General features: G+C 36.3%; 1 protein-coding gene and 1 long non-coding RNA gene across 4 annotated transcripts in view; one reads left to right on the forward strand and one right to left on the reverse strand.

Annotated features, from left to right (window-relative positions):
• LOC110830210 (uncharacterized) overlaps window positions 1-19,676 on the reverse strand; it is a 266,347-nt gene that overhangs the window by 65,189 nt on the left and 181,482 nt on the right. The gene's annotated exons all lie outside the window — the stretch shown is intronic.
• The window catches only part of LOC110830205 (octopamine receptor beta-2R), a 58,508-nt gene continuing 46,863 nt past the window's right edge, over window positions 8,032-19,676 (forward strand). The window contains exon 1 of the mRNA XM_087340156.1: window positions 8,032-9,417. Within this exon, the coding sequence (XP_087196282.1) occupies window positions 8,436-9,417 (982 nt within the window). The 5' untranslated portion in view covers window positions 8,032-8,435. The remainder of the gene's footprint in view (window positions 9,418-19,676) is intronic.

Genomic DNA, 19,676 nt, shown 5'->3' on the forward strand with positions numbered 1-19,676 from the left:
ATATCAGCAACAAGGAACAAACAAATTAGCGGAGGTATATATATATATATATATATATATATATATATATATATATTTATAAATTTTTCCAGTAATTTCAGAGCATAAGGAAAGTTTCGATATTATACGACAAGATGTAGTAATGAAAATGTTATCGAAAGAGAGACAGCAAGAGGTGATAAAGCAAGGAGCCGAGAGAAATGAATACAAAGAGCCAAGAAACGTACTGAGAAATTATAATTTAAGTGCAAATAATAAAAGTAAAAATAAGTAAAAAGGAAATAATCAAGAGTGAAAATCATTCACAGACCAAGTACGTATTTTACTTAAAAATCTGTAAGAATCTGTCACAAGGGAGGAGCAACTGGGCTGCAACAAAGTGACACAGAGCTGAAGTTACTCCGAAAACTAATTTACTTCCGATATACAAACGCCCGATTGCGAAGACAAGCAGAACAACACAGCGTTTAGAGAGAGTAAAAAATACAAAGTGCTGAGAGACGTAGAGAGTTAGCACTTCGGAGCGGGTCGAGGTTACTGCAAACTCAAAGAAATAGAATCTAATTAAGCCTACACGAAGAGAGAGAGAGAGAGAGAGACGTCCAAAGGCAAATATCCACACGTAAAAGAAAAATCCTCTGCAGTCAGTAATGAAATATATTCCGTACTTACGGAGAATAAATAGTGAAACAGGAGATACAAAGAGCAAAATGTGATATTTATATCGTTTGCTGGAAATAATAATAATCCTTTTGTAAACAGAAATTAAATTGTGACCCAGATCCTCAGCCCCAAGGGCGAGTACTTTGGCTGAGGGTTTCATTTGAATTTTCTGTGGCTAAATCCTCGAAGTGGAGTCCTCCTTGAAAAGTTGATAGTTGTCCGTGTTCACAGGAGATCAATCTGTGTAGAATTTCATATTATCACGCCGGTGATTCAGAAGATTGCTGTCTCCTGAGTTACAGAACCCTTAATTCTGTTTATACTCGTGTTTTTTCCCTCTAGATTTAATTATTGTTGCACTAAAGGCAAAGGTAGAATTCCTAATCAATCTCTACCTAACCACAGAGTCTGCAGTTCTTATGGGAGAATAAAAGACTTGATTAATCTACAACAGTTTGTCGCATAGAAAATCGACATTCTTTCGTCAATAACGTTCATACGCTAGACACTAAAAATCCATTCATTTAGATTCGTGTGGTAAACAAACTGGCAGTAAAATCCAGTCAGAACTTTCTTCATAGACTGGAAACAAAATCAGCTGTTCTATAATAAAACATTACCTGTCGTAAAAGAACAGCATCATAATATTAGCCACTGCGCACGCGCCAGTTAAGGTTAACGTCGCGACGGACAGTAGCAAATTTGCGTCTCTCTCTCTCTCTCTCACTCTCATTCAAATACGATCTACCGTCTCACTTGGATGCGTCTATCCCGCCCTCTGCAGTCAGGGTGGGAGCCACCCTCCACCCCCGCGCTACCAACGCAACGCTAAACCTACGTGCTATCTCGCAGTATCGTTGCTGGCAGTGCAGCCCGCGACCGGAACGCGTGCCCTCGTTGGATGTGGATCGTGAGAGACAGGAGCAGTGGATGCGTGTGCAGTGAAGTGGCGGGAAATTTAGTTTCCAAAACGGTAAATGTTTAATTTCTAAAACGCGTAAATATCGCGATCTCACAGAAGTGAAAAATTGGATTACGGAATGAAGAAACTTATACCTACATTTAAATAAGTCAGTGTTAATCTTATTGAATATTTTAATTAAATAATTCAAATAATAAAACTTGGTATAAACTCAGTTATTAAGACTACATAAAATGCGATTAAGAGATTTAAGGCAAAACTGTTGTGAGGAGTATATAATTATTTCGGTATGTATTCTGTTTAATTTGCATTTATTAATTACATTTTCAGAGAGAAGTTATTAAAGAGAATTTTTAAGTTTAGAAAATATTGTAATTCGCTTCTTTGGTATTAATAACAAAATTATCAAAACATTCACATAGCTCAAAGAATAACACAAGCAAATTTAAGAAAAATAATTATAAAAAATGCGTCACTATTTCAATAATTATTGTATAGTGCATGGTAAATTGCATGTAATGAGTTCAATTATGTTTTATATGCACTCAAGACGTTCTAATATTTCATGAAACAATACAAATATTATGGGATCCGCCATCTTTAAATCATTAGCGACTCACAGACTTCTTAACATGTCAAGGTTATTTAGATGTTTTATAGCAAGATTCGTCTTACGCAAACTCTCAGTTACACTTACACGGTGGTAATATTTCACTCTTAAATTAGGTTTTATTAAAATAAATATTATAAGGGAGAGTTATTATGATTTTAAAGTTGTTAAATCGACGAAACAATGCAACACCATCATTATCAGATCATATTATCACGCATGTCCTAAGGAAACAAAGTTTTCATAAACATTCACCCACAAACTTTTGGAATTAAAATATGGTGTATATGTAAAATTCAGAAACAAAGAATTCTGCTTCATGCCTAGAAATGTCAATTATGACCAGAACATGTCAACCAACTTACGAAATATATGGCAAAAGAATGAACCATTTATCGAATTTCCCCAGAGAGTACAACGAATGGCTACAAATATTACATTCAAATTAAAAATGTTCTCCGTGCTTCAATATCTACAGCAGTGTTTCTGTTTTATAATTGTTCAATTTAGTTATTTCAGTTATGAAAATTTTGAAGTAGTCACAAAATTTACATTTTGTCTGAAAAACTGAAAAAAACGTCATTTGGCCACACACCGTAGATGCAAATGGGACGATAATATAAAAGTACGGATGACGGTATTCTGAGTTAACAAGGACGTACTGACTTTTAGGTACATTCTAACAATTTTACGGAGCGTAGGTCTTCATCTTTAAGGTTGAACTGATAAAGGCTGTATTCCTTTGAAACGTTGGTATTTACCCACAAGTCCACAAGGCGTTGCAACCACAAAATACCAACATAAACGTTACCGCCTTGAGAACCCCGTACCTCATGTCTTAATAAATGATTATTTATAAATGTTACCCTCACTTGAGTGACTCTCAGTAGGCCAACCAGAGAGTCACTTAGTCATTGAGCCAGTAAGTCAGTGCATGAGAGAACTCCCCTTTCGTCGTATCTTACGTCACAGGATGAAAAACAAGCTTCCTCAAAATTCGAGTTCGAAATTAACTTTAATCTTTGAATTTACAACAACACTCTGAGGGTCTACGTGGGAATTCTCAGAAGGTTTTGCAATTAACTATCTCGAGTACGCCAGGGTACGTACAGACATTCTAAGAAGTCTACTCAACCCTTGCATTAAAAACCTACAGTCTCGAAATCAAAGTCACAAAGTCATAATAATCTTCCTCTGCCTAAAACTGTCCTATAGATTTTTTAGTAGCTCAAATTTATAAAAAAACATATTATAACAAAATTGTGAGAAGAATTTAAGGCCCAGAAGCAGAGGGATTGAGCAAAACACATAATAAATAACCTGAACATTGATAATATTGGCTTAAAATTGCATTGAGATAAAATAAAATATTCTGATATTAACGGACGTCACACGAATTAAATACATGAAAATAAGTTAGCATACTACCCCAGACTTTGTCTGCAGGTACTGAGAAAAACCACGAAAATCTTTAGTCCGTACAGCCTGTATCTGGACCGAGATTCGAAAGTGCGACCTTCCGAGTACTAAGGAGCATTGATATAAATTGGCCATAACATTAACATGTTCACATGTGTGTAAATTTCGGAACGGTCTGTACTTAGAAATTTACACTGATGAATTCTAATTTCCAATTAAGCTCGTAATATATAGCTAATAGCTATATACACCTTTATTAGCTATTAAATTTGTTTTAGAAATGGATCACTTTGATAATATAGGGAAACAAAAACGAGATAAAATTGCTAAGAGAAGCTAAAGCTAACAAGAATGATTATTTACTTCAGTGGTGTTGATTACGTTCGAGAGATGGCGGGCGAGTATACGTAATTTTGTAAGAGATATCTATGATCTATGGTAATACGTTCTGGTTATAACATTAAATTCATCTTAGCGCTTTCTATTACAATAAAAAAAAATACTCAAAATGTTAATCTGATATTTTTATAAATATGTGACAAAGTGTTACTGTCTTTTATCAACTTTATTTTCGGCAAATCTTAATTTTAATCTTTTCAAACGTTACTTAATTAATCCGTCATCAGATTTCCACGGCGACTCGCAATTTCTATTGTTAAATATAAAAGAATAAAATCAAAATGCATTATTCGTCCCAAAAATACCGATAACACAACATATTTGTGCATGCCATGAATTATGTGTCTCCTTCAGATCTGTAATATTTACATTGCAATATAACAAAATTAAATTTAGTTACTTGGGTCTATAAACATTTTAAAAAAAACACCATAAATTCTGCAACAATTACCTTCATATATAATAACTGAATATCACGTCAATATATTATAAAAGTCTGCTCTCAATTTCTTAATTAACTGGATACATATGGGCAATGGGCAAATTTAACGATTATTCAAAATCAACTTAGCAGAATACGTTTTTGTTCAAAGCCTGTAATCTGCTCTTACTCTGAATGGGTATAGAGCATCACCTTTTCAGATTTCGCCTATTTAAGCAATAGACTCGAATTCATGATTTCATGTTCAATGTGTTTGGGATCCCTAAATCCAGGGACATGTAATCCTATTACAAGTTTAATTCGAACAAACACTCACGAGACCGCTCCACGTATTGCTACTGGAGAATCAAAATAATTTGCGTTGTTTACCTCAAAAACATCAAATGGATCGGATATGAAACATGATAAAGGTTTATGGTCCTCGTCATTTGAATTCTCACTTAATTTCTGATCCCTTCTAGGTGTTATCGCATATCGGCGGAGTGCCTATAAAACTTGCTCTGTCCTTCCATCTGTGACGTACGACGACTCGAGAAGGATCAAACAGGTTTCCAGGAAACGTGACGTTTGAGGATTTTATCGTAATTAGTAGCAATATTTTAATTTTGGTTAAGCTCTGTTAACACTAACAGACACTTTGCATGAACACGTACATGCTTTAGTGACTTACTGGGAAATCGCCAACCAGGAATGTCCCTTGCCATCCACAAATATCAAAGGTCAAATACAGGCAAAACCACTCTACGCGTATATTTTCTTCCTTGCTCTTATAATTATCTGATTTAATGTTGTTTGTTCAGATCATCCGGGATAATGTATCACTTACTCGGTATAAAGTAAGACAATATAATCATAACAACAGATTAAATAGAAAAAATAACCCTGAGAGATTGGTTGACTGATTTCATGGTTGTTGCGCTGAACGAATATCTGGTTATATAACTCAATGCCTGAACTACTGAATGACTGGCTGACTTCATAGGTAACTATCAGGCTGAATGTCTAATTCACTGATGCATTCATTGGATGCTTGACGTTACATGTAAGTGACCAAAATAGCTAACCAAGCTCATTTTAATGACCTTCATTTAACTCCCTATCACGTGTAGAGATAATATAACTACGATATTAATCGTTTGTATTATTCTATGATGAGGTTAAGAATGTCTCCAGGTCTACTTTATGCCTGCTTCGTACCGTTATCAGATAAATATTGCCGTAAAAATACAAACCATTATTACGTTTTAGATTATATCACGCATGCTTCCACTGAACGCCTGCAATTTTGTAACTAGGCTACCTGCAATTAGTAGTAGTCGGAGATGTTGCCGACCGAGCACGGCGAGCACGGAAATTATAGTAAAGTTATTGAACAATTTCTTTTAGAGAAATTTGTTATGTTTTTTCCTAAATCAGGTATATGTAACAGTGACGTTCCAGGAATGTATATTGGAGGTGCTTATTTCGTATCTCATCCGGGTTAACGGTCACCATGACAAGTTTTTTCGTTGGATTTATTGTTGCAACTCTAAAGTAGGGTCAAGTCTGCTTACAGATCCCTGCGTATTCGAAATTAATGACCATCTGTTAACTTCGTTAGACTACAAACGGTGTGCTTAAAACAGCGTTTTAAGGTGATGCAAATATACGACTGTGGTAATTTTTAAGAGAATTGACTTTTAGGAAAGAGTTTCAAGCACAAGACACGCGGAATGAAATATAGCACAAGAGTTTTTCCTTACATTGCTTAAATTACCGCATCACTTACAGAAATATTAAGAGAAATAAATTAGCACTCTTCTATGTCACTATGGAGGACCCTTGGGGTTGACACAAAAATGTGCAACTGTCAGCTTATCAAGGTAAACTCTCCTCCATGGACACAGATTACATGTTGTCCAGCCGTAAGACAGCAACACAAGATTTTCCTCAGTACTGTATTTTCAAACACAGTACTGAGGGAGCAACTAGGAGTGACTGGAAAAAATCTCGAAATGAGAAAATTGTAAACTTGTACTGTTTATCAAATATTGTTAGGGTAACAAAACCAAATGAAGTTGACATAGGAGAGGCATGCAGTCTTAAAATACATAAAAAAATCCATACACATTTAAATTTGAAACCCTTAAGGAAAGTGACAATTTGGAAGACCTTGGCGAAGATGACAGGTTGATAAACATATTAAATACGTAATGCAGAAATCTATGGATTGAATTGAGCTGGACTAAGACAGATTCCAGTTGCGGGCTTTCGTGAACACGGTACTGTTTATTCTGACGACCCAGCCGTCTATTTTCCTGGCATTTCGCGGCGTATTACGTGGTACTTTTGTGCCTGCGTTTAAAAACAGACCATTAACCACTGAGGTGTCTCACGTTTATTAGTGTACCCTTCGTTCAGTCTGCAGATCAAAGCTCCGTGCCAACTAATACGACACGCTTTCTGAGTGCTACTAAAGTGCCTTAATACAACATTCTGTCAGAAGCCTTTACACTCCTGATTTCACTCAGTATGTGCAGACTGCACGGTGAAATGTTGCATGAAAATGTTTTGGGCGCAGACTCTCAGATTTAGCGTCTGCACGTGGAAAAATTGCTCAGTGTTACGTCCAGCGGTGGGATCTTGCTAACGCAGTGACGAGGTTTGTGTTTCGTAAAATGTAGGAAATTTCTCGATTAGCTGAATGACTATTTATTAGCTTCAGGAGAAGGATTTAATTATGCTTCAAAATTCTATTCCAATGATACAAGGAGTATACAGACTTAATGCAAAGATAACTTATTTGAGCAGATATTATTCAGAACAACCATGATTCAAACATATACAGAGGGGCCCAAAAAAATGTATACACACTTTATTAGATCTCATCTATGGACTTTTTTAGAAGTTGAATCAAATTACGGTAGCAATGTGTAGTACGATGTTCTCTAAAAATATGTCGTTAATCACATGAATAAATAACATCTATTAAAGCGTGTATACACTTCTTTTGGGCCCCTCTGTATTATTCAAGCATAAACCAAGCTATGGAAATAAAATCTCTGCCTTTGAGACGATTGTAAACGAGTTTCCAGCATCAGATTATGTATATTAATAATTTCTTCCCAATAATAAATTTGTACTTTTTAAGAGGTCTACACACCAAAATTTAGAATCTATTACTTGTTTCTCCCATAATAACCTATATATTATACTGTAGCAATAATCATGACTCGTACAATTGTCTATCAATGGTTACGTTAATGCGGAATGAAATGTCCTGATTCAACTGGCCTCTTGTTTATGCTAAATATATTAATTTGTTTGGCGCTTATATGAATACAATCACGTATTCAAACACAGGTTCATATGTTAGATTAGGACAAACATACACGTGATACAATCAAATTTAATTGTGGTTATATAACGACTCTCTAAATATAGCGTCGAATGTTATGATAATGAATTGGGAAGAATATAGTATGAAGGATATTTGGACTAATTTAATTTATTTTCACGAATTTCCCCAGAGGGACTGAGGAAACCCACTAAAATCGATCACAACAGCCGGTATGTAGGCGAGATATGAGCCCGGGACAATCATAAAAAGTATGCGGAATGCAAATCACTCATCACGACATTGCCTAATAATTATTATTATTATTATTATAAAATATATAATTATATTACGTTTACTTTAATTTTATTTCAGGTTTCTAAATAGACGTATGGAACGTCAATTCGAATACTCCGCTTCAGAGACATGGTTGATTTTATAAATTAATCCATAACTTTACCGCCTCAACATTCTGAATACAATGCAACGAACATGAAGTTAACAAAAATTACACGTAGCTAAACGCAGGACTTATTTCAGTGCTGGAAATTATGACCACATTCCATAAATTGCGTATATCACTGAAGGACCAGCACAGAATTAACAGCAAATCTCATAACAGCCGCGTGTAAAAATATACCCACGCTTCAACGCTTCTGAAACAATGTTGAGTGGAATGGCCACGCTCTCTGACCTAGCCCAACAAGGAAACATTGGTCCCGGTGCCACTGTCTCATCGCTCAACCATAACGACACTCCGACAGGGTCCTCTGCGGGTGCCGACACCTCGCTTTCCCAGGCCCCAGAAGCTCAGTGGCCAGAGTTGGTTCCAGCCATACTCAAAGGATTTGTGATGGGAACAATTATCGTGGCGGCTGTACTGGGCAACGCCCTCGTCATAATAAGTGTTGTCAGACACCGAAAACTACGAATAATCACAAACTACTACGTCGTCTCACTTGCCTTAGCAGACCTCCTCGTGGCCCTCTGTGCTATGACGTTCAACGCGAGCGTCGAGCTGACGGGTGGAACATGGTTGTTCGGTTATGTTATGTGTGACGTGTGGAACTCTCTGGACGTGTACTTCTCAACAGCTTCCATCCTCCACCTGTGTTGTATAAGTGTGGACAGGTATTACGCCATCGTAAGGCCACTAGAATATCCAATTACAATGACTCACAGGACGGTCTGTTTCATGATAGCCAACGTCTGGATGCTACCAGCTCTGATTTCCTTTACTCCCATCTTCCTAGGTTGGTACACGACACCGGAGCATCAAGAGTTTCGTAAATCAAATCCTCACGTGTGCATATTTGAAGTTAATATCTATTATATGATGATATCGTCGGGCGTTTCCTTCTGGATCCCCGGTGTCGTCATGGTTACCATGTATTATCGTATTTATAAAGAGGCCGTGAGGCAGAGGAAAGCTTTGTCTCGTACTTCAAGTAACATCTTGCTGAACAGCATTCATCAGCGGCACACAAATCACCACCATCACCACAGCCATTACCTGCACCCCAGCGACGGTGACGTCACGGTCCCACCTGGGACTGTAAGCAGTAGTGCTAACAGCAGACAGTCCTCAGTGCGCTCTGCAGCTTATGGCACCACTGCTAAAACTGCGACCGAACTCAACATGAACGGTAAGTGACAACCCCGTAACTTTCCGATCAATGCTCAGTATTTTGACAAGGAGTGTCTGATACATTTTATAATGTATTAAATCTATTATTTAATTACATTTGCCTGTCTACGTAACATCCATTAAAAGTAGACATTTTAAGATTCTGCGAAAAGAGTTACTTCGTAAGCGCAGCATGAAGACTGAATTTCTGGCACGAAGCAGCGACTTCTGTTTGCGTGCTCTATTATACAGCTGTATCATTGCCTCTCCTCATTTCGCTTTCGTGCTTATTACAACACAAAATATTCACGTCACGAAGTCGCCCACATTTCCAAACGAAATTCTAGAGGTTAACATCCAGAAATACGAGGTCCTTACTGCAATAAAAATAGTGATTTCACTCTTCTAGGTTGTGGCGCCGTGTAGACTCATACGTAGATGACTAGGTTAAGGAGAAAGAACTGTGAGGATGGAGACGGAATGTTCCTCCGAACCTTTGGTGCCTACCTAAGAACCTACACGGCGTCACAACCCAGAAGAAATGTCGTCAGAATCCAAAACGTTCAGAATTAAAAACCTACACCAATACATATATGTATTAAGATTTTTCGTCGTTTTTCCTCAGTGCCTCGGGAATGCCTTAAATTTGGCCACGACAGCTTCTTGACATATCTTTTCCATCATCATCATCATCTAGCTGTCAAGGATTTTAAGCCTCGTGACCTCAGTCACCCAGGAATCTTTTTAAAGAACGTCCTTTGTTTATTTTCTCTATTAGTTTGTGTTTAAAAATGTAATGTGGCAATCTATCCTTGTCCATTCTTCGTACATGTTGGATCCAGTTTCTTCTGTATCTGTGGATTTTTTCCCCCAATATTGGCTCTGTAGTTCTTTGTGGATGACGTCATTTCTTTATGATCTCACCATATGTACTTGGCTGTTTTTCTTAAAAACTTCATCTCTGCTGCTGAAATTTGCATTAATCGTATCTACATGTTCTGATCTACTTAATTCGTCGCTAATCTATAAATAATACCAATAGATAAACGCATACATTATACCCACATAAACACATGTACGTACGTAGTTCTGCATGTACCGTTCAGCTAATAATATGAATAGTCTTACAGCCAATTCACAAATGTCGGTGATCTCGAATATACGTGGCTTAAATAATGGACAAAGCTAAAATTGAAATCTGCGTAATGATAGTTATTAATGCTTCCAGACACATGGGTATCATCTGTACCTACGTAGAGCTTTTACGTAATTAAATATCGTCGCGCCGCGTGGAAGACAACAGATGTTCTGTTGTAAGGCAACCCTGATTGTCAGCAAGCAATTCCATAGATACACTTCGTAAAAGCATATTTACAGGGAACAAACTCAGATATACATTAGACTTAATAACAAATACATTAATGAGATGATAAAGTTGCGTCATATTGTGATAAATATATATTTGTTTAAATCTTGTCAGTCTAATCACAATAAAATTCCTATTAAATATTAAAATGTTACTATAATTAACATTTAAATGTTTAATAGGAATTTTTTTTTGTGATTAGACTGACAAGATTTAAACAAATACATTAATATTTACTCAGTTCAGGTTCCAAGGAGAATATTTAAAACACAATTAAACCAAAATGAAAATGAACGAACGATCAACTTTCAAAAGACTTCCGACGTTTCGGTAGCAAACCCCTACTCGAGAAATCACCCCTGAAACGTCGGTAAACTTCTACCAGACTATACGGCCCAACAGCCCAGAAGACAGTAATATTCCGAGTAATTCTGTACAATAAGATGAAAGACATTTTCAGAAAACGTCCTACCGAATTGCTTTATTAACTCATGTCAGCCAAAGACGTAACGAAGTGGGAATGCAATGTACTGCAATTCGTTCTTGTTCGTCCCCCGATTGAATGCATTTGTGGTTAGTTCCAGGAAATAACACTGTCAAGCATTTAACTTCATTTGGAGGTGCATTAAGCATCATGTCGTACCACACACACACTGCCTTCAATTCACCATGTCACAACTATCGAGAAATGGCCTATAATCTTCTGTTGGCTTGTACAAGCATGAACCAGATGAATGTTGGATAGATACAGACTGATTCATTGATCGATCGATCTATAAATCATTTATTAAGTTGACTTCTCTATACAGAAGACTGCACGTACAACACCGAGTTTATGCGGTTTACAGCTCCAAAGTAAATAATTCTAGTATTTTTATCAATATAATTATACTCTCCCCTACCAACCTCTAATTATATTTAACTAATTTTGTTCCAACATTTGCGTTCAATTTTATTCAACAATTTTTTAATACTAGAACAACAGTACAATTAATTTTTGTCAAGCGAGATTTCAGGTTTACCGCAATGGCGAAAATGATTATGGTGATCTCAGTAGATTCATCGGTAGACGTCAAACGTTGCAGATAAACATACTGTCTCCATTTTCAGAGTTGAGGTTTCAGTACGTTTCTCAGAATTGTTGGCGTCTACTGACGACTCCACGTGGCGCCAAAATCAAGAACGTTCCCCGATTTTAGAACACTAACCTGACCTCAGAGTGTTTAATTAATGACCCTGACCAGATAACTGAATGTCCCATAAATATCTCACGTTAATTATTTCGGTTGCTCTGTAGCGCACTCGTACGTCATGACGCACGCGCAGTGTCGCCATTTCAATCATGACTGTCCAATACTTTATGTAACGACGTTGAAGCTTTGGAGTGATTATACGTAAACATTCATACATTGCCTCTGATTTTATAGACGCCATAATTATTAGACTTTCTATTAGATTTTTAAATTGCCAGCTATATGTCTTCAAAAAATATTAGACGTCATGAAACATTATTATTAATCAACTTTACGGTGTAAGAATTTTTTTTATAAAAACCGACAGTGGTTTAGCTGGTCAACGAATTTCTCGGAAAACTCATTATTCTTCCCAAGTAAATGGCACAGTGGCAGATACAGGGCGTTCGATTTAAGACGTAACCATTTCTTAAGAACAATCTATAGAAATGCTTTCCAAATATCATTGTCCGAGGCCAGACATATTTCCTGATGAAAACATTGTTACCAACCTGTGTATTGTTGTATTTTTCAGTAATAATAATATTTTCACAGATTCTACTTGATATAAAACTGAACGAATTATTGTTCCTTCTGTAATATAAATCATGATTAACTCATATATACATATAAATATTGCTGCCACTGTGACGTACGTAGCTATTAAATTCATGTCTCGTAGGAAACATAAAACTTTGCTCAAGCAAATGTTGTCTTCGAACCATACAGTGTAGTCTGACCGCATGTTAATCCCAACCGGACTGCATGATCGACTGAGCAATTCTGTGCCTTTCAGAGCGGTAGCAATCACCCACAATGCTGTGAGCAGCACCTGGACCCACAGGCGCTAGAAACTCACGTTCAGGAGAGTCGAGTGTGTCGCGGTTGCGTTACCAACTATTCAGAATTCTGAGCGTGTTGTTAGGTCGTCAGTGGGTGTGCGTTGCTCTGTAAGCAAGGCACTGCCAGATTTGCAACGTTCGCAAATATAAGGCAAGGGAGAGGAAGTGACGAGGTGTTAGAGCTACCTTCACAAATGTAGATACGTCCATGAGTAAATGTGTAACCAAGGAAATATTTCGCGCGGAAGTTGCCAGCCGACTAAAATACTACACGAATATATTACGAATTTTTTAAGAGAAAATGTTCAGATAAAATGTTTTAACCAACAAAAAAAAAAATCACTAGCAATTTGCAACATTAATAGCAAGAAACATCACGTGTTAGGCAGTTAATATGAAAAATACATCAAGCCTAGTAAGTTACGATGGACTGGCCATGTAGATTGGTTTGAAAGTTAAGAATTTAATACAGAATACAACATTTTGTTTGTTTTTTTCACGGCGGAAAATATTGCCAGGATTGGTCTTCTCTGTTGTAACTTTAAGTACACACCAACGTTTCGGCGGAATATACTGCCACAATCATCAGGCCTAAACAAAGAATGTTCGTGGACTAATCTCCCGGAAACCGGCAACATCTGTGTTATATTAATAGCGAAATCTGGATTTCCAAAAGGTGATGCGATGATTTTATCTTATTTATGTATTTTCTGAAATGAAACGATATAAATATAAACGCCATGTTTAATAATCGCATATCGATAGTGGTTTCGGCCCCTCCGGGGTACACGTACCATACCGAGTTTGTGTTTCCATATTTTCTGTATTCGGAAATATAAAATGCTGTAGAGAATTCTAACCTTTACCGTCGACATGTTATCGGCCTTAAACACGTAACATATTTGGTTGAATAATCTGTAACGAGATGTAATTAATTGTTCTGCCTTAAAATATGAATACATTTTAGTGTAACCACGATAACCTAATAACCAAGCAGGAAACAATAGAAAGTTTTAATACTGTTAGCAAAAGAATATTACTCTTGGGCAAAATCCTGAGTAATTTTAAACACAATCAAGTTTTACAAAATATGTTTCTGTGTTTTACTCTCATAAAATCACACATTTATCTATGATTCTTAAAATTAGTAGTAATTTTAAAGTTTGCCCGCAAAATTTCCGTTTGTTATTTGTCTTTATTCCATTTTAATCCAGGGAAATATGACACGTTTTGACGTGACTATCTTCATTAAACTACTGAAATGATAAACCTGTATTCATCATTAATTGCTATTTTGCGATCGATTAACCAATAAACATAAGACGGATATAAGCTAACGAACAAAACCCTCTTGCCCACAGAATGGCTACATAACTATCTATAAATGTAATTAGCAATGCTATTTGGTCATCATTGCTGTTGTTAAGAATTTCAGTGCCTCATATAATAATAGTTAGGAATGTGTGGGTGTTGTTAGAACAATCGAAATCGTACGAAAGTTACTTGCTGTTAAGAGATTTTGGACTTCATTGGATAATTTATAACCGTAGCCATGGTAATGCTGTTAAGGCAGGCTCACCATACACAATTATTATAACCTCGATGTAATATCATATTTGATAATCCGATACATTAAATCGTATTTCATTCTTTAATTAAGCAAGGACAGATAATGATGTTATCCTTGGTTGTACATTATTTAATTATATTTTTATATTGCTTTGTAAATAAGTTAATCAAGCACCTATGGCTAACTATGTAAATACTTTCATACGACACATCAAAACGTTTTTAAGTGTTATAGGATTTACGCGGCTGATTGCCCGAGAAGATTATATTGATTTTTAAGTGTTAACATTTTGCATCTTTCGAGATTACGTAAAGATAATTAATGATTTTTTTTTATACTGTGCTTTATTATACTATTGAACAAAAAATGCGTTTCTGGGCACGACTTTATACTTTTCCCGTCACTTTGACGGGTCATTTTCTGTACCACATCACAGAGAATTTGTCATGTGATATGGGTTTATTAAACATGACAAAAAAAATGAGAACTGCGGTCTATTGACTGAGTACTCATTAAGCAAATCGACGCGGCTATGAAACAAATTAAATCTGCGAGGAACCTGCAATCAGCGTGAAGTTAATTGGAATTCAATAAGGTAACTACAAGCGGGAAATAGCAACAACAGACACACGAATAAAATTTTCAATTTTGTATTGTTTTAGGTTCTGATTGCTATTATTTTAAATTCACATTTTAGAAGTTATTTGTGTATATTTATATAGCAACTCAGATTCAGTTTTAAAGTTCATCAACATCTATAAATCATAATATTTTTATTTTAAAAAAAACCGGATTTGGTTATCGGTGTGTCCGTTCACGAACTGTAAGCGAACGTAGACACGCACACTCAATTTTTATCACAAATATCCATCGCCCCAATCTGTAACGAAGCACTTACTTTCCATTCTGTTGTGAAGTGAAACATCGGCATTGCATCGAACTGTTGACTGGCATGTGAAATTACATTCTACGAACTTCACGTCATGTCAGACGCATTCGCGGACAATGCTGCCAACAGTTTGCGAGTAATATCAAAACTCAACGATGAGATGTGACGAAAATCACACACGTTTTTCGCTGAAATCTCTTAAATATTTTATTATACTTGCCAGTATGTGTCCAAATTATGTGAAACATGATTTTATAAGGATTTTTTTTAAAATTTATACCGTTGACCGTTTCTGCAGATGAATTTTGAGATACCTTCCACTTTCAAATCAGTAATACATTATTCAGAAGAACTTCACCTTCAAGGTATTAATAAAATGGTATATAATAAACGCCAGCAATGAAAAGAAACAGTGCAAAAGTGGCTAAGCGCCCACATGAATCCCTCTTTTTTTACAAAATTTGGTAGATTGTAGTCATTTGCTCTTAATGCATTCAAAAGCAGGAAGATTACATAGACAAGGAACTTCTCACACTAGTAAGCGAGATGATTATGTTCTGGGTTTTTGACACTGCATGGTACAGCATGTGGTAATCGACGTTTCGGAAGGACTTGGAGCCTCAATTTTCAAGGAAGGGTCACAGATCAGTGAACCACAACTGTCAAGATGTGAGTTTTACTTTGCCGAAACTCGTAACAAAAATTCTCTTCAACATTTTATTTTCCCCACGAAGTAAGTTGGGATGATAATATTAAAACAGATCTTAGAGAACTTAGTTCTGAGCAAAACGATTTGGAGTAAAGTGGCCCTCGGGACTGTCGTTTAAGGTGGCCCGGTCAAATAAGCTGCTTAGACACAAATGTTCAATTTACATATTTAAAAAATAATGTTATCATTCTTTATGCCATAAACGAGTTATTATACAATTGGATAATAGTGCAAGAATTTGTATCGGAAACTCGTTACTAATTCGGTTATTCATAATTTTGTTTTATTTTAATAAGATTCAGGGCGCGATGTGACGAAGCTTGCAAATTGGTTTTAAAATCGTATTAATAATCATTACGTTTCAGACAAGCGGCTTTGTTAAACCGATTATGATAATTCGTAGTGAACTGACCTATAGACCGATTAATACGAGGGTACAGATCGTAGAGGGGGCGGATATAGAAGAGGAAACAGTGAAGAATTCCCAGAGCTACCAATCACTAACGCGGTCCTATTCAATTCAGAGCTGCCAGGTTTAATCAATCAGTGGTATCAATGTTTTAACGAACCGGTCAGTTTCTGCTTCATTGTAAACGTTACTTTATTTGATTTGTTGCCGGAAAGTGTGTTACCTCTGACGAAGGACTTTTCAGGAGGCACTGCTATGACATTTCGTTCGTTGTTGAGTGGAGTTCACTAAGGCAGACAAGAACGTACACATTTCAGAACAAACAATAATGAACTTCGGTACACAAACAAAAATGGTGAAAGGTTGCCGTCTGATGAGATCACTAATTTTATTACAGCAAAATCGCCTTATTCAGTTTTCAAGTAAATTTTTATTTTCAGTCCTTCGTATTTTACGACCATATCCGTCTCCCTTCCTTTCCCCCTACTTTCACTAGGGCTCCTTTCTCTAATGCTGATTCTATCTGTCTTTATCTCTTTTCCTTCACTTATTTATCCGGTATTATGTTTACCTTTCTCTTGTCGTTAACTGACTTAAATAATTCGATAGAGCAGAGTCTCCTTGTAGCTCAGCTGATCATGAAACACTTTTTTTTACTTCAAAGAGCCGTGTTCATAGAACCCCGTATGTTGAATTGTTATAACCCAGCTGAATCAAATCTAAACAATCACCTCGCTTGCATGTAATATTTGTTTTAATACTTCTCCTTACTGAGCCTTTATCTCCCAAAAATTCTCTTCCTTTCTCGTCTTTCGAGTTCAGTAAGTTCTCTTTTCCCCAGGGCCGTACGCACTATCCATCTCATAACCCATAAATAAAACTCTTCAATAAAAAAAATAATAATGAAATTTCTCAATTTAGAATTCTTACTTTCGTTTTCCTTCAATTCATCATTTATTTGTCTAACTGACCATTCTTTTATATCTCCGCTTCTTAATCACGTTTATCTTCCTACCTTCTTTAAATTATTTATTATTATTATTTATTATTGATTGCAAATGGGTTTATACCCGGTGGTAGTGACCTACAATAAGATACAAAACAATGAGATACATCTCTTGTAATGAGCTTGAAGCTATCCCTGTACCTCAGATACACCAAATCAAGAAGGCCAAGTCTCAGATATTTCAACTTTGACACCAGGAATATGCGATAGTCAGCTTCGCGCTCAATCTGATTTACAAAAATTAATTACCTCCGATAGACAGGAGGCTGTATGAATTCCAAAGAATATCTCTAAGTAATACCGATAATAAACGTGACACCTCCACCTCCTGGGAGTCGAAACCGTGTCTTTTAATTCGTACATCTCCCTGTTCTTCGACGTTACATTCAAGTTACTGATTCGTTGCATGATAATATAGCAAAATTTTTTGTCTTAAATCTCGTTCTTATAATAGAAATATCGTATAAATATTTTCTTGGGCTAATTTGTCTGTCTGAATCATATTCCTCTTACACGTACTCGCAACTTGCCCAACACAACAAAATAAATTAAAATCTTTTAAAATAGGAAGGCCATATTGAATTGACAATTTGATAAGACACGAATTGAAGAGTGTAACTAAATCCTGTAAGGGCTTAAAGCCTTTTAAGTCTGGTTCGACGCTTCTCTGTATTATTCTGGTTAACTAGCCAATGCCATACAAAAATACAACTTCATACCTTTCACACACAAGCAGAATATATCTTTTCTTTTACGTCGTACTCGGTAGAATTAAGAGGCTTCGTTCGGACCTCGCCATCTGCAATGACCATTCAGATTTTCCAGCGATTGTGTTCAGGCACTGAAACCTGAGAAACAGCAGGACTACTCATGTAACTTTCTCTATGGACCGCGATGCTAATTAATATAAAGTTATCATGGTTCCTCTGTGCAGACAAGCCACAACACAACGCTTCCTCCCTCGACAGAACACATCACACACACACACACACACTCAGTCCAAAGGAGCTATTCCGCGTTCAATGCGATGCGCTCGCCAATCCACAAACACTTCTGACAATTCAGTACAGTATTCGGTTCAAAATACACTTCAACGTTTCGGAGAGACATGCTACCTCCTTCTTCAGGGCTGAAGTCATACCTGAAGCTGGAGGCAGTATGTCCCTATGTGACATTTTACCTGCCAGCCACATTATGTACCTTTAGTAGTCACAAAACCTACCACCATGCTGCGCCCTGGTGGTAAATATGTGACATGCCACATGTTTTAGGACCTTCATTTATTGATTGGACGAAATCATTTCTTTGTCGGTTTAAATTTCTGTCATTAAACACGGTGTTAATTGAATGTATTAAAAATACTTCCACAGTATTAATTACGCAGTTACTATCATTATGTGAGAGTTTATTAGAAGTGACAAGAAATTTATTAATAATACTGAAATTAATCTTTGAAAAATAGGGGTTGAACGGTGTAAATTAGATGATAATGTTGCGTCATATTGTGATAAATATATATTTGTTTAAATCTTGTCAGTCTGATCACAATAAAATTCCTATTACATATTTCGATAGAGAACATCATTTTAATATATTTTAAATATTTAAATGTTAATTATAGTAATATTTTAATATTTTAATATTTAATAGGAATTTTATTGTGATCAGACTGACAAGATTTAAACAAATAAGTGTAAATTAGATTAATCTGGCTCAGGATAGATACCGATGGCAGGCTTTTGCGAACACGGTAATGAACCTTCACGTTCTACAAATGGTAAACAATTTCTTGAGTGTTTTGGAATATTATGAGACTTTCAATAAGATCTCTGGTCCTTGGAATTAGTATATTTTAATAAAAATATGGGTAAGTTCCTATTTCATGGTCAGCAAATCTACCTTACACGAACCACTTCAAAAAGTTCTTTTAAAGCCCAATGCCGTATGAACATGTACTGCCAGTTTTAGCAACCCTATGTTAAAACACACGAAATAGAGCACATTTCTTCCATACCATTGACTTCTGTAATTATTACGCTGATTCACATCAGGAACTAGCATCTAGGCTTCTCAGAAATGCATTATGCATCTCTGTGACTCACAGTCAGACGCATCTGTGCAGCTTCCCTCTGTAAAGTTCTCATAAATTCCTAACCACATCTCGTGCTTTGAACGGATTTTTATATTTTCCTTGCAGAGCGGTGCTCTACCGTTACGGAGATTAAAAAGTTTCAGCTAATGGTTAGACCAAGACG

The sequence above is a fragment of the Zootermopsis nevadensis genome, unplaced genomic scaffold (genome assembly GCF_977971745.1).
Source record: "Zootermopsis nevadensis isolate Lab colony 2312 unplaced genomic scaffold, Znev_1.0 Znev_ptg000061l, whole genome shotgun sequence".
NCBI lineage: Eukaryota > Metazoa > Arthropoda > Insecta > Blattodea > Termopsidae > Zootermopsis > Zootermopsis nevadensis.